Raw genomic sequence first — 14031 nt, 5'->3', positions numbered from 1 at the left:
TTAAAATAAGTCACACATTCTTTGCGCAACTGGGTAAAAAGTTGCAGAGGAGCAATCAGGCAAAGTCGTGTGCTGAAGTGATTAATTGTGTTTTGCTTATGTGCACCAAATTTATTAACCCTTGTGCGATGTTATGATAAATACGTTGCATGTAAGCGAAACCAAAGCAAAATTTAAATACCTTAAAGGGGTTATCCAGGAAAAAACTTTTTTTTATACATCAACTGGCTCCAGAAAGTTAAACATATTTGTAAATTACATCTATTAAAAAAATCTTAATCCTTTCAGTACTTATGAGCTGATGAAGTTGAGTTGTTCTTTTCTGTCTAAGTGCTCTCTGATGACACGTGTCTCGGGAACCACCCAGTTTAGAAGAAAATCCCCATAGCAAACCTCTTCTACTCTGTGCAGTTCCCGAGACAAGCAGATATGTCAGCGGAGAGCACTGTTGCCAGACAGAAAACAACAACTCAACTTCAGCAGCTAATAATTATAGTTATTTACTTTTTGTCCTTTCTGATAGATTTTTTTTTAACATGCTGCTTTTTTTTGGATGCTTTTTCTTTCCTTTAAAGGGGTACTCCTCTGCTCAGCTTTTGGAACAAACTGCCCTCTTATGATGTCATGCCCCACTCCCTCAATGCAAGTCTATGGGAGGGGGCGTGACAGCCGTCATGCCCCCTCCCATAGACTTGCATTGAGGGGGCAGGGGGGTGATGTCATATTGGGGCAGGGCTATGATGTCACAAGCTCCCGGCACCGGCTCCAGCATTTGGAATTGTTTGTTCCAAATGTTGAGCAGCGGAGTACTCCTTTAAGTCCTCGGTGCAGTATCCCCAGAGTGTATAATATTTCTAAAGTACCCTATAAAACTTCAGATCTTCATTAAACACCTCAATTGTGATTGTAGGTCAAATGACTTAGACTATTAGCTATAAGCTACCGTTTGCTGGAGTTCAACTAGGTGAACTGCTTAGACTCAAAAGTGGGTTGGTGTCAGTTCACATTACATGCAGTTTCGATGCGCTTACTTATAAAAAAAAAGAGAGAAAGTGTGTTTGTTTAAAGAAGATGTGAAGTTATACAGGAGAGCAGTGTCAGGCTGCATCACACAATACAGTGTATGGACCAACTACTATATATCCTGATTCCATATCCCTTATAGATAGCAGCAGAAGTATACAGACAGAGCTGAAAGTGGAGGAATTAGGTGCTGTTAGAAGGGATCTGATAGGTGACGATATTATTTTTTTGTGCTTGGAACTAGTGATCTAAGGTTACCATTAACCCCTTATAAGACAACTGCAGTGCCACGATTCGGCTTACAGGTAGTGGATCCTCTGTGTCAGCGAGGGATTGGCGTGGACCGTGCTGGTGGACCGGTTCTAAGAGGCTACTGGTGTTCACCAGAGCCCGCCGCAAAGCGGGATGGTCTTGCTGCGGCGGTAGCAACCAGGTCGTATCCACTAGCAACGGCTCAACCTCGCTGACTGCTGAGAAGGTGTGGTACAGAAGGACTAGGCAGAGGCAAGGTCAGACGTAGCAGAAGGTCGGGGCAGGCGGCAAGGTTCGTAGTCAATATGGATAGCAGGAGATCAGGTAACACAGGCTTGGACAACACTAAACGCTTTCACTGGCACAAGGCAACAAGATCCGGCAAGGGAGTGCAGGGGCAGTGAGCAGATATAGCCAGGGAGCAGGTGGAAGCCAATTAAGCTAATTGGGCCAGGCACCAATCATTGGTGCACTGGCCCTTTAAGTCTCAGAGAGCTGGCGCGCGCGCGCCCTAGAGAGCGGAGCCGCGCACGCCAGCACATGACAGCCGGGGACCGGGACGGGTAAGTGACTTGGGATGCGATTCGCGAGCGGGCGCGTCCCGCTGTGCGAATCGCATCCCCGCCGGCAATGTCAGTGCAGCGCTCCCGGTCAGCGGGTCTGACCGGGGCGCTGCAGGGAGAGAGACGCCGTGAGCGCTCCGGGGAGGAGCAGGGACCCGGAGCGCTCGGCGTAACATGCAGCCATAACAACTTATCCCCTATCCACAGGATCAGGGATAAGTGTTTGATTGCGGGGGGGGGGGGGGGGGGTCTGACCGCTGGGACCCCCGCGATCTCCCAAATGGGAGAGCCGCTAATGCGTCGACCTGACTGACCTGACCCCCTCCCCATACAGCTCTGTGGGAAAGGCAGGGAGGCACAAACACTGCCTCCCAACCTCTCCCATAGAACTACATGGAGGAGGCGTGTCACATCCCACACGGCAGAGCCGCGGTAGAGCCGGGGGCCCCGAGCAGGAGACCTTAAGGACCAGGCCAATTTTTCGTTTTTGCACTTTAGTTTTTTCCTCCTCCCCTTCTAAAAATTATACTGCTTTCAATCATAAATATACCAAAAATGTGGGAGCTCAACGTAAAAAAGAGGGAAAACCTATACCGAGGATACTGCGTTGCACATACCCATGTGCCAAAAAAGAGTACTAATAGTATAAAAAGGGAGGCAGTCCTGCTAGGTTAGGTAAGAGTAAAAGATATATGGTCAAAAATTAGAAAGAAGAGAAAGAGAAATCGTGTCTAAAATAACATAAAATAATGACATTTATTTAGAAAATGATGTGAGGTCTGCGGCAGAGCCCTTGTCGCAGACTGGTCACTAGATAAAATGTTAACAATGGTATAAAATACTAAAAATATAAACAGTGATATTGCACTTCAACGATTGGACAATGAGACAATAAAAGTGGGGCAATGGGATAGTGCAAACAGTATCTGTTTAGTTATAATGTAAAGTCATATTAAAGGAGCCGGGATTAATCCAGATGAAAGTGCATGGCAAAAAAGTTAATAATCCCATAGGGAAATTTACAGTAGCTCTGGAGCTTCCCAGATTGGGGCCCACTCTACCCCAACGGCTCAGAGACTGAATGCAAGAGGGCAATCGCTATACAGTTCAGGCACTTTGTGCCTCTTACCGGCTACAGTGTGCACGGTCAGATGTGTGCGGCTGTGCTTGCGATCTGGATGCACATTCCTCTGTCCCGGGAGCACGGGAGAAAAGTAGGAGGGGTGATAGGATCCGGTGCTGGGGGTCGGAGATGATGGCTGGGAAGCAGCGTGTGGCAGCGCTGTGAAGCCTAGCGGTCGTAGCAGCGTATGGCACTGCTGGAGGTATCCTCTCTACCCCGACGGCACGGGGAGCAGGTGAGAGGGTAGGTGAGGACCGGCAATGCGGTAACGATTGTCTAAGATGATGTGCAGGGTTGTCTTAACACCAGACGCGTTTCGGGGAGCGGCGTCCCCTTTTTTAATGGTGGAGGTTCAGGAAGACTGTATGGGTCATGGCTGAAAATTTCAGTCTTTTATAACCCATCTTGTGGGCGTCATCCTTGTGTAATACAAAGGCTGGATGTGGGTTTTGGAAGGGAAGTGTCAGGGTTTACAGTTAGCTTCAATAAAGTTTTTGGACATGTTCAGAAGGAAAAAAAAAGGGGGGGACAAAGGAAAACATGGAAAAGAATAGAATGCAGAGAAAACAGAATTGCACAGAGGAATAAAAAAAAAGACTTAAGAAGAAAAATAGAGATACATATGTTACTGTGTGTAATGAAAGTGATATTATGTTTATAATTAAATAGATGTTAAAGGTTGCAGTCTTTGACGTTCTTTACTTTTGGTTGCTATGCATTATGGTCGTGAATTAGAGTAACTGATGTAGTGCTCTGAAAGATACATTTTGGAGTATCCTGACATGCAGAAGGAAGAGAAGAGAAAAGTACAGATACAGTAAGGATAAATGATAAATTTATTTATGATGCATATTTTTATAAATGTTATTTGAATGAATAATGAATATAATTTAGCTGACGTGAGCTGCAAAAATAATAATGATGCTGTTTATGTGAAAGATATGGGGAAATAGATCGGAAAGTATTTACCTGGCAAAAATGATTTTAACTAGATACTAGTGAAGGGAAGGGACCGGGTGTGATCGAATAGAGCCGATAGAATAGATTAAATAGATTTATATGTTCACATAGTGTTAATTTACGATAAAATACATATATAATAATGTAATGATCTATACCTATAAAAATTCACACCCTATTCAAAATTAAGATGAAAAAAATAATTTTTCTACATAAAAATATAGGGGTGGGGGGGGATGGTAGAGGGGTAGGGGGGGAAAGGACTGGGAAATGGATAATTAGGGAGGGTATATTTATAAAAAGCCAAATAGTTCTAATTCTGCATTAAAGCCTTTGGGTTCGAGGCTGCCGAACTCGTAAATTTTTTCGTTCTTCGGCCTTTGACATTTGTATAATAAAATTGCCATCTCTCCAATTTCTTTTTACTGTCTGAATAGCAGCAAAAGTAAGTTCTGATGGGTCTGAATTTTGGTATTTGAGGAAATGGGCCGATAACTGGTGTTTGTCGCTTTTTTTTTTATATTATGTTTATGTTCAGCTATACGTGTTTTAAGGGAACCTTTGGTCCTGCCGATATACTGTTTTTAGCAGCTGCATGTGATGATGTAGATAACACCCTTGGAATTGCATGTTAGAAATTGTTTAATGGACCACTGAAAGTTATTTGAAGTAGAGGTTACATTTTCAATTTTCTTAGAAAATGTTGTGTTTTTGAAACCTGAACAGGTGCCGCATCTATGAAAACCGCCGGTGGTCAAGCATGTGTCTGGTTTCCTTTCTTTAGTGTTACGTACGGTGGGAGACACTTGTATGCTCAAATTGGGCGCTCTTGTAAAGACGATGGGAGGTGTGCTGGGGAAAAGAGAGCCTATTAGTTTATCTTGTAGAAGGAGGTGCCAATTTTTCGAGCAGATTTGTTTACATTTTTTATACGCTTGATTAAAAGGGAAAATTTGTTTTATTATCAGCATTGGATGGTCGAGTTTGTTCTTCAAAAAATTCTTGCCTGTTTAATTTTTTCGACTTTTTCTTTTGACATTCTAAGTGTTTTAGTGGGATAGTTTTTAGATGCAAATTTTCTGGTGAGATCGGCTGCTTCTAACTGATATTGGGTCTAGTCAGTGCAATTTCTTTTTAGCCTTCTGTATTGGCTAATGGGGATATTAAGTAACCATCTTGGTAAGTGGCAACTTGAAAAGAGGATAAAACTATTGCGTGCTGTTGGTTTAATGATGGTTCTGCAAACTAGTTTAGTGGAGGTGGATGTCATTAAAAGATCTAAAAATTCGGTGTGTGTTGCTAATATGTGGGGTAAAATTCAGGTTCCAGGTGTTGATATTTAAGTTTTCAATAAAAGAATTAAGTTCTCCCATGGGTCCGTTCCAGATTAAAAAGATGTCGTCTATGTAACGGCGCCAGAGTACCAGAACCGCACTGAGCCTTGGGGCTATATTGCTGTGCTCCCAGTGGGACATGAATAAATTAGCATAGCTCGGTGCGAATTTGGTAGCCATGACAGTGCCGTTAACCTGTAGGTAAAAATCCCCCACAAAATAAAACACGTCTAATTTTCCCTTTTAATCAAGAGTATAAAAAACTTAAACAAATCTGCTCAAAAAATTGGCACCTCCTACAAGATAAACTAATAGGCCATCACACCTCCCATCGTCTTTACAAGAGCGCCCAATTTGAGCCTAGAAGTGGCTCCCACCGTACGTAACACTAAAGAAAGGAAACCAGACACATGCTTGACCACCGGCAGTTTTCATAGATGCGGCACCTGTTCAGGTTGCAAAAATACAACATTTTTTAAGAAAACAGAAAAAGTAACGTCTACTTCGAATAACTTTCAGTGGTCCATTAAACAATTCCTAACATGCAATTCTAAGGTTGTTATCTACATCATCACATGCAGCTGCCAAAAACAGTATATCGGCAGGACCAAACGTTCCCTTAAAACACGTATAGCTGAACATATATATAATATAAAAAAAGCAGCGACAAACACCCGTTATCGGCCCATTTCCTCAAATACCACAATTCAGACCCATCAGAACTCACTTTTGCTGCTATTCATACAGTAAAAAGAAATTGGAGAGGTCAAAGTCCAAAGAACGAAAAAATTTATGAGTTCGGCAGCCTCGAACCCAAAGGCTTGAATTCAGAATTAGAACTATTCGGCTTTTTATAAATATACCCTCCCCGATTATCGATTTCCCAGCCCCCCCTCCCCCTCTACCATCCCCCCCCCTATATTTTTTATATATAAAAATTCTTTATTTCTACTTAATTTTAAATACGGTGTGAATGAGGTATAAACCATTACATTATTATATACGTATTTTATTTGCCCATAGCAACCAATCAGCTTGCTTCTTTCATTTTTATGAAGGCCTGTGAAAAATGAAAGAAGCAATCTGATTGGTTGCTATGGGCAACTGGGCAAGTTTTCCTCTGCACAGGTTTTGATAAATCTCCCCCTATGTGAATATATAAATCTATTTAATCTATTCTATCGGCTCTATTCGATCACACCCGGTCCCTTCCCTTCACTAGTATCTAGTTAAAATCATCCTTGACCAGGTAAATACTTTCAGATCTATTTCCCCATATCTTTCACACAAACAGCATCATTATTACTTTTGCAGCTCACGTCAGCTAAATTATATTCATTATTCATTCAAATAACATTTATAAAAATATGCATCATAAATAAATTTATCATTTATCCTTTCTGTATCTGTACTTTTCTCTTCCCTTCCTTCTGCATGTCAGAATACTCCAAAATGTATCTTTCAGAGCACTACATCAGTTACTCTAATTCACGAACATAATGCATAGCAACCAAAAGTAAAGAACGTCAAAGACTGCAACCTTTAACATCTATCTAATTAGAAACATAATATCACTTTCATTACACACAGTAACATATGTATCTCTATTTTTCTTCTTAAGTCTTTTTCTTTCATTCCTCTATGCAATTCTGTTTTCTCTGCAGTCTATTCTTATTCCATGTTTTCCTTTGCCCCCCCCCCCCTTTTTTTTTCTTCTGGATGTGTCCAAAAACTTTATTGAAGCTAACTGTAAACCCTGACACTTCCCTTCCAAAACCCACATCCAGCCTTTGTATTACACAAGGATGACACCCACAAAATGGGTTATAAAAGAGTGAAATTTTCAGCCATGACCCATACAGTCTTCCTCCACCATTAAAAAAGGGGACGCAGCTCCTCGAAACGCGTTTGGTGTTAAGACAATCGTTATCACATTGCCGGTCCTTACCTACCCTCGCACCTGCTCCCCGTGCCGTCAGGGTAGAGAAGATACCTCCAGCGCTGCCATACGCTGCTACCATCGTTATGCTTCACAGCGCTGCCACACGCTGCTTCCCAGCCATCATCTCTGACCCCCAGCACCGGATCCTATCACCCCTCCTACATTTTCTCCCATGCCGCCGGGACAGAGGGACGTGCATCCGGATCACAAGCACAGCCGCACACATCTGACCGTGCACACTGTAGCCGGTAAGAGGCACAAAGTGCCTGAACTGCATAGCGATTGCCCTCTTGCATTCAGTCTCCGCACCGTCGGAGTAGAGGGGGCATCGCCTGTATCTCTGCACCTAAAAACGTTTATAGTGGGCCCCAATCTGGGAGGCTCCAGAGCTACTTTAAATTTCCCTATTGGATTATTAACTTTTTTGCCATGCACTTTCATCTGGATTAATCCCGGCTCCTTTAATATGACTTTACATTATAACTAAACAGATACTGTTTGCACTGTCCCATTGCCCCACTTTTATTGTCTCATTGTCCAATTGTTGAAGTGCAATATCACTGTTTATATTTTATATTTTTAATATTTTATACCATTGCAAACATTTTATCTAGTGACCAGTCTGCGACAAGGGCTCTGCCGCAGACCTCACATCATTTTCTAAATAAATGTCATTATTTTATGTTATTTTAGACACGATTTCTCTTTCTCTTCTTTCTAATTTTTGACCATATATCTCTTACTCTTACCTAGCATAGCAGTACTGTTTCCCCTTTTTATACATTAGTGCTTTCAATCATACACTGATTGCACATACTGATCAATGCTTTGCCATAGCATAGCATGGATCAGTGTTATCACCACTCTGCTGCAGGCTAGGAGCAGCTGATTGCCAAACAGATAACGAGGAGGCAGGTGAGGACCCTCCCATAATTCAATCATTCACGATGTCGCCGCGGATATCCCAATCAGCTCCACTGAGCTACTGGCACCGTTAACCCCGCATTTTAGATGCCATGATCAATTTTGATTGTGGCGTCTAAAGGGTTAATTTTGGGCATCGGCCTGATCGGCGGTGCCCGGCATTACGCGTGGGTCCTGGCTGCCCGTAGCAACCGGAACCCACCAGGTTTAACCTGTTCTCCGCTCATGAGAACGGTTTAAAACCCATTAACGGGACCAGGGCATACAGGTACACCCTTGGTCCTTAAGTCCCAAGATGCGAGGGAATACCTGTACGACCTTGGTTAAATAAATGTTTTTTGCACTTTGGTCTGTAGTTTTTATCGGTACCATTTATGTTTTGATGGGACTTTTTGATAGCTTTTTATTAGTTTTTTATGTTATATGAAGTGACCAAAAATGCACAATTTTGAACTTTGGTATTTTTTTTACGTGTACGCCATTCACTGTGCAATAAAGCTAACCTTATATTTTAATAGTTCGGACATTTATTCAACATATAATTATTTTTATTTTTTTCTTACATTATTTAAAAAAAAAATGGGAAAAGGGGGGTGATTTAAACTTTTAATAGGGAAGGGGTTAATTCACTTATTTTTAGCCCCCATAGGTTTCAGATTGCATATACTGATCAATGCTATACCATAGCATAGCAGTGATCAGTGTTATTGGTGCTCCGCTGCTCTAGCCTGCATGGCAGGCTAGGAGCAGCTGATCACCAAACAGACAATGAGGAGGCAGGTGAGGACCCTCCCGTCATTCACTCACTGATCGGGACCCGTGATGTTGCCACAGATTTCCCGATCAGCTCCACTGAGCTACTGGCACCGTTAACCCCACATTTTTAGACGCTGTGATCAAGGGTTAATACCATACCGGTATGCCCTTGGTCCTTAAGTCCCAGGATGCGAGGGCATACCTGTACGCCCTTGGTTCTGGTGGGGTTAAATAAATGTCTGAACCCAAAGTTTGGCTGGAACTGGTGGCAAACATGACTGGGATGTTGTATGCTTTTATCTTTCTGTGAGTCATATAGGTTACATTCATATAAAGGTGAAATTCATGGACTTCTTTTATAGGTATCTTACATCACTATGTTGCTTTGTTGGGTTTACCTCCTCCTTCCCCTCCATATTTCCATGAGAGATATTCAGAGAGTTGGGAGAGATAGCTTTTCACCAACAACCACTAGGCCTGGACAGTGCTCAGTGAATGCCGACTCCACATACTGCAGTCATGTTTGATACTAACTGTTCTGTATCAGATCTATAACACAATGAAGTCATTTGTAACAAAACAGATCACTTCCTGTCACGTGCCAAATATTTCTCCATCCTCACAAGGACTTACCAAAAAGCTGTAACCATTTAATCCCAATTTCTCCAGCACTTCTGTACATTCATGTAATCCAAACTGAAATATAACCAGACAAAGAGTTTTATTATATTCCATCTCACAATTAGTTTCTAATTGTTTCATTTTAATTACAGAAACATTTGTGTAAGATACAGACAATAATAATAATATTTATTTACATAGCACCAACAGATTCGGCAGCACTTTTTGGGTTCAAATAAGGACAAACATCAGACATTACAATAAATACAAACTGATTCTTCAAACAAGAGGAGTAAAGGCCCTGCTCACAAGAGCTTACAGTCTATGAAGGATGGGATGAAGATAAAATGGAAGCAGCCATGTTTTATGAATATGATAGATTACATGAAGGAGGGTGAACCAGTCACCAGCCAATCTCTGAGTGTAGGGGAAGACTGCAAAATTATAATAGGGAGGGGGATTACATAGTGATAATAGGGGAGACCAATTAGGGGATGTCATACGCCTGCTGGAAGAGATCTGTCTTTAGGGCATGTTTTAAATTAAGGAAGTTAAAGGGGTTATCCAGGATTCGAAAAACAGAACTTATTTCTTTCAAAAACCGCTCCCTGTCTGTCTCCAGGTTGGGTGTGGTATTACAACTTGGCTCCATTCACTTCAATGGAACTTAGCTGCAGAACCAGACCCAACCTGGAGACAGACAGGGAAATGTTTTTGAAAGAAATAAACTCTGTCTTTTGATTCCTGGATAATCCCTTTAAGTGTAAGCCTGATGGTCTGTGGTATTTTATTCCAAAGAACCAGAGCAGCACGAGCAAAATATGGAAGGCAGAGTGAGAGGTTCGGATTAGAAGATGTTAGTGTTAGATCATTAGCAGAGCGGAGGATGGAAGACAGAGATGAGGGAGGAGATGTGGGGATGTACAGCACTGGGGAGAGCTTTGGTGGTGAGGGTGAGGAGTTTGTATTTAATCAGTTAAATGACTGACACAGGGGGAGGCATCAGTGCAACCACTGGAGAGGAAGACGAGTCCGGCTGCATCATTTAGGATAAACTGGAGAGGGGAGTTTAGAGTAGGGAAGATTAGTAAAGAGTTACAATAGTCAAGGCAAGAAAAAACCAGAGCAACAACCAGAGTATTAGCTGTTTTTGAGGTGTAGGTGACATGAAAGGGACTGAACGAGATCGTGGGGGGTCCCAGCGGTCGGACCCCCAGCGATCAGACACTTATCCCCTCTCCTGTGGATAGGGGATAAAGTTGTTTTGATTGCATATTTCCTTTAAGGACCAAGCCCATTTTTAACTTAAAGGGGTACTCCACTGGAAAACATTTTTTTTTTTATCCAACTGGTGCCTGAAAGTTAAACAGATTTGTAAATTACTTCTATTAAAAAATATTAATACTTTCAGTACTTATCAGCTGTTGTATGATCCACAGGAAGTTCTTTTATACAGTGAGCCCCCGACCTACGATGGCCCCGACATACGATAATTTCAACATGCGATGGCCTCTCATAGGTCATCGCATGTTAAAGGCAGCATCAACATGCAATGCTTTTTTATGTCCGGACCATCGCATAAACGGCTATCCGGCAGCGCCGAATGCTTCAGCTGCTGCCGAATAGCCGTTTACGGTGCCCCGTGAGCTCCGGTGATGGTCACTTACCTGTCCTCGGGGCTCCAGCGCGTCCTCTTCGGGATCCTCTGCATCGTCGGCGCTCTCCATCGACGTCATCACGTCACTGCGCATGCTGTCCCGTCATCCAATAGGAGCGGCGTGCATAGTGACGTGATGGCAGCGACAGAGAGTGCGGATGCCGGGGAAGTAGAGGCCTTGCAGGAGCGTCGGGGACACCTCGGGGACGCAGCGACAGAGATGGACGGCGACATTCCGGGCAGCGTTGACGAGCGGTGACGATCCGGAGCGGCGGGGACACGTGAGTACAATTTCGGCTAACAGTGGTCTACAACCTGCGGACCTCCAGATGTTGCAAAACTGTTGAAGTTTTGCAACATCTGGAGGTCCGCAGGTTGTAGACCACTGTCCTATACTTTACATTGCACGGATCCCTCAACATGCGATGGTTTCAACAAACGATGGTCCGTTTGGAACGGATTACCATCGTATGTTGAGGGACCACTGTATTTGAATTTCCTTTTCTGTCTGACCACAGTGCTCTCTGCTGACACCTCTGCACATGTCAGGAACTGTCCAGAGCAGGAGAGGTTTTCTATTGGGATTTTCTCCTACTCTGGACAGTTCCTAATATAGACAGAGGTTTCAGCAGAGAGCACTGTGGTCAGTAAGAACGGAAATTCAAAAAGAAAAGAACTTCCTGCTGATCATATAGCAGCTTATAAGTACTGGAAGGTGTAAAGATTTTTTAATAGACGTAATTTACAAATCTGTTTAACTTTCTGGCACCAGTTGATTTAAAACATTTTTTCTTCTAGTGGAGTACCCCTTTAAGGACCAGGCCAATTTTCGTTTTTAAACTTTTGTTCTTTCCTCCTCCTCTTCTAAAAATCAAACCGCTTTCAATTTTGCAAGCTTGTTTTTTGCACCACCAATTGTACTTTTAATTACATCAATCCTTTAATAACAAAATCTACTTCAAAACAAAAAAAAAAACATATTTGTGGGGTGAAATTGAAAAAAACTAAACGCCACTTTGTAAATTTTGGGGGCTTCTGTTTCTACACAGTGCAATTTTCGGTAAAAATGACACCTTATCTTTATTCTGTAGGTCCATACAGTCACAAGGATACCCAATTTATGTAGGTTTTATTTTATTTTATTTTATTTTACTACATTAAAAACAATAACAACTACATGCACCAAAATTAGTATGTTTAACCCCTTAAGGACCGGGGGTTTTTCCGTTTTTGCATTTTCGTTTTTTGCTCCTTGCCTTTAAAAAATCATAACTCTTTCAAATTTGCACCTAAAAATCCATATGATGGCTTATTTTTTGCGCCACCAATTCTACTTTGTAATAACGTCAGTCATTTTGCCCAAAAATCTACGGTGAAGCGGGAAAAAAAATCATTGTGCGACAAAATTGAAAAAAAAACGCTGTTTTGTAAATTTTGGGGGCTTCCGTTTCTACGTAGTACATTTATCGGTAAAAATGACACCTGATATGTATTCTGTAGGTCCATACGATTAAAATGATACCCTACTTATATAGGTTTGATTTTGTCGGACTTCTGGAAAAAATCATAACTACATGCAGGAAAATTAATACGTTTAAAATTGTCATCTTCTGACCCCTATAACTTTTTTATTTTTCCGTGTATGGGGCGGTATGAGGGCTCATTTTTTGCGCCGTGATCTGAAGTTTTTACGGTACCATATTTGCATTGATAGGACTTATTGATCGCTTTTTTTCATTTTTAAATGATATAAAAAGTGACCAAAAATGCACTATTTTGGACTTTGGAATTTTTTTGCGCGCACGCCATTGACCCAGCGGTTTAATTAATGATATATTTTTATAATTCGTACATTTCCGCACGCGGTGATACCATATATGTTTATTTTTATTTTTATTTACACTGTGTTTTTTTTTTTATTGGAAAAGGGGGGTGATTCAAACTTTTAATAGGGGAGGAGTTAAATGATCTTTACTCACTTTTTTTTCACTTTTTTTTTGCAGTGTTATAGGTCCCATAGGGACCTATAACACTGCACACACTGATCTTCTATGTTGATCACTGGTTTCTCATAAGAAACCATTGATCAACGATTCTGCCGCATGACTTCTCAGGCCTGGATCTCAGGCACTGAGCAGTCATTCGGCGATCGGACAGCGAGGAGGCAGGAAGGGGCCCTCCCGCTGTCCTGTCAGCTGTTCGGGATGCCGCGATTAGCAGCGGCTATCCGAACAGCCCGACTGAGCCAGCCGGGAACTTTCACTTTCACTTTTAGCCGCGCGGCTCAGCTCTGAGCGCGCGGCTAAAGGGTTAATAGCGCGCGGCGCCGCGATCGACGCTGCGCGCTATTAGAGGCGGGTCCCGGGTTCACTATGACGCTGGGCCTGCCGTGATATGACGCGGGGTTACTGTGTAACCCCGCGTTATATCAGAAGAGCAGGACCAAGAACGTACCGGTACGTCCTTGGTCCTTAAGGGGTTAAAATTGTCATTTTCTGACCCCTATAACTTTTTTATTTTTCCGCAAACAGTACTATATGAGGGTTCATTTTTTGCACCCTGGTCGGTAGTTTTTATCGCTACCATTTTTTGATTGCTTTTTATTGGTTTTTTTATGGTAAATGAAGTGACCAAAAATGCACAATTTTTAATTTTGGTATTTTTTTACGTGTACACCATTGACCGTGCGGAATAGCTAATCTTATATTTTAATAGTTCAGACATTTATGCATGTGGCAGTACCACATATGATTATTTTTATTTTTTATTACATTATTCACTTTTATTACCTTTTTTATTATTATTTTTTTTTACACTTAAATTTTTCAGGAGCAGCTGATCGCGGAACAGACGACAAGGTGAAGACCCTCCCATTG

General features: G+C 42.1%; 1 protein-coding gene across 2 annotated transcripts in view; it reads right to left on the bottom strand.

The window, feature by feature from the left end:
• Positions 1–14031, bottom strand: part of BLNK (B cell linker) — a 284825-nt gene that overhangs the window by 267092 nt on the left and 3702 nt on the right. For both annotated transcript variants that reach the window (XM_056529856.1, XM_056529857.1), the window contains exon 2: positions 9511–9573. In XM_056529856.1, coding sequence (XP_056385831.1) covers positions 9511–9573 — 63 coding nt within the window. The remainder of the gene's footprint in view (positions 1–9510; positions 9574–14031) is intronic.

This window comes from Hyla sarda, chromosome 7, assembly GCF_029499605.1.
Source record: "Hyla sarda isolate aHylSar1 chromosome 7, aHylSar1.hap1, whole genome shotgun sequence".
NCBI lineage: Eukaryota > Metazoa > Chordata > Amphibia > Anura > Hylidae > Hyla > Hyla sarda.
Note: the sequence above shows the minus strand (reverse complement) of the source record. Positions and strands in the feature narration are given on the sequence as shown.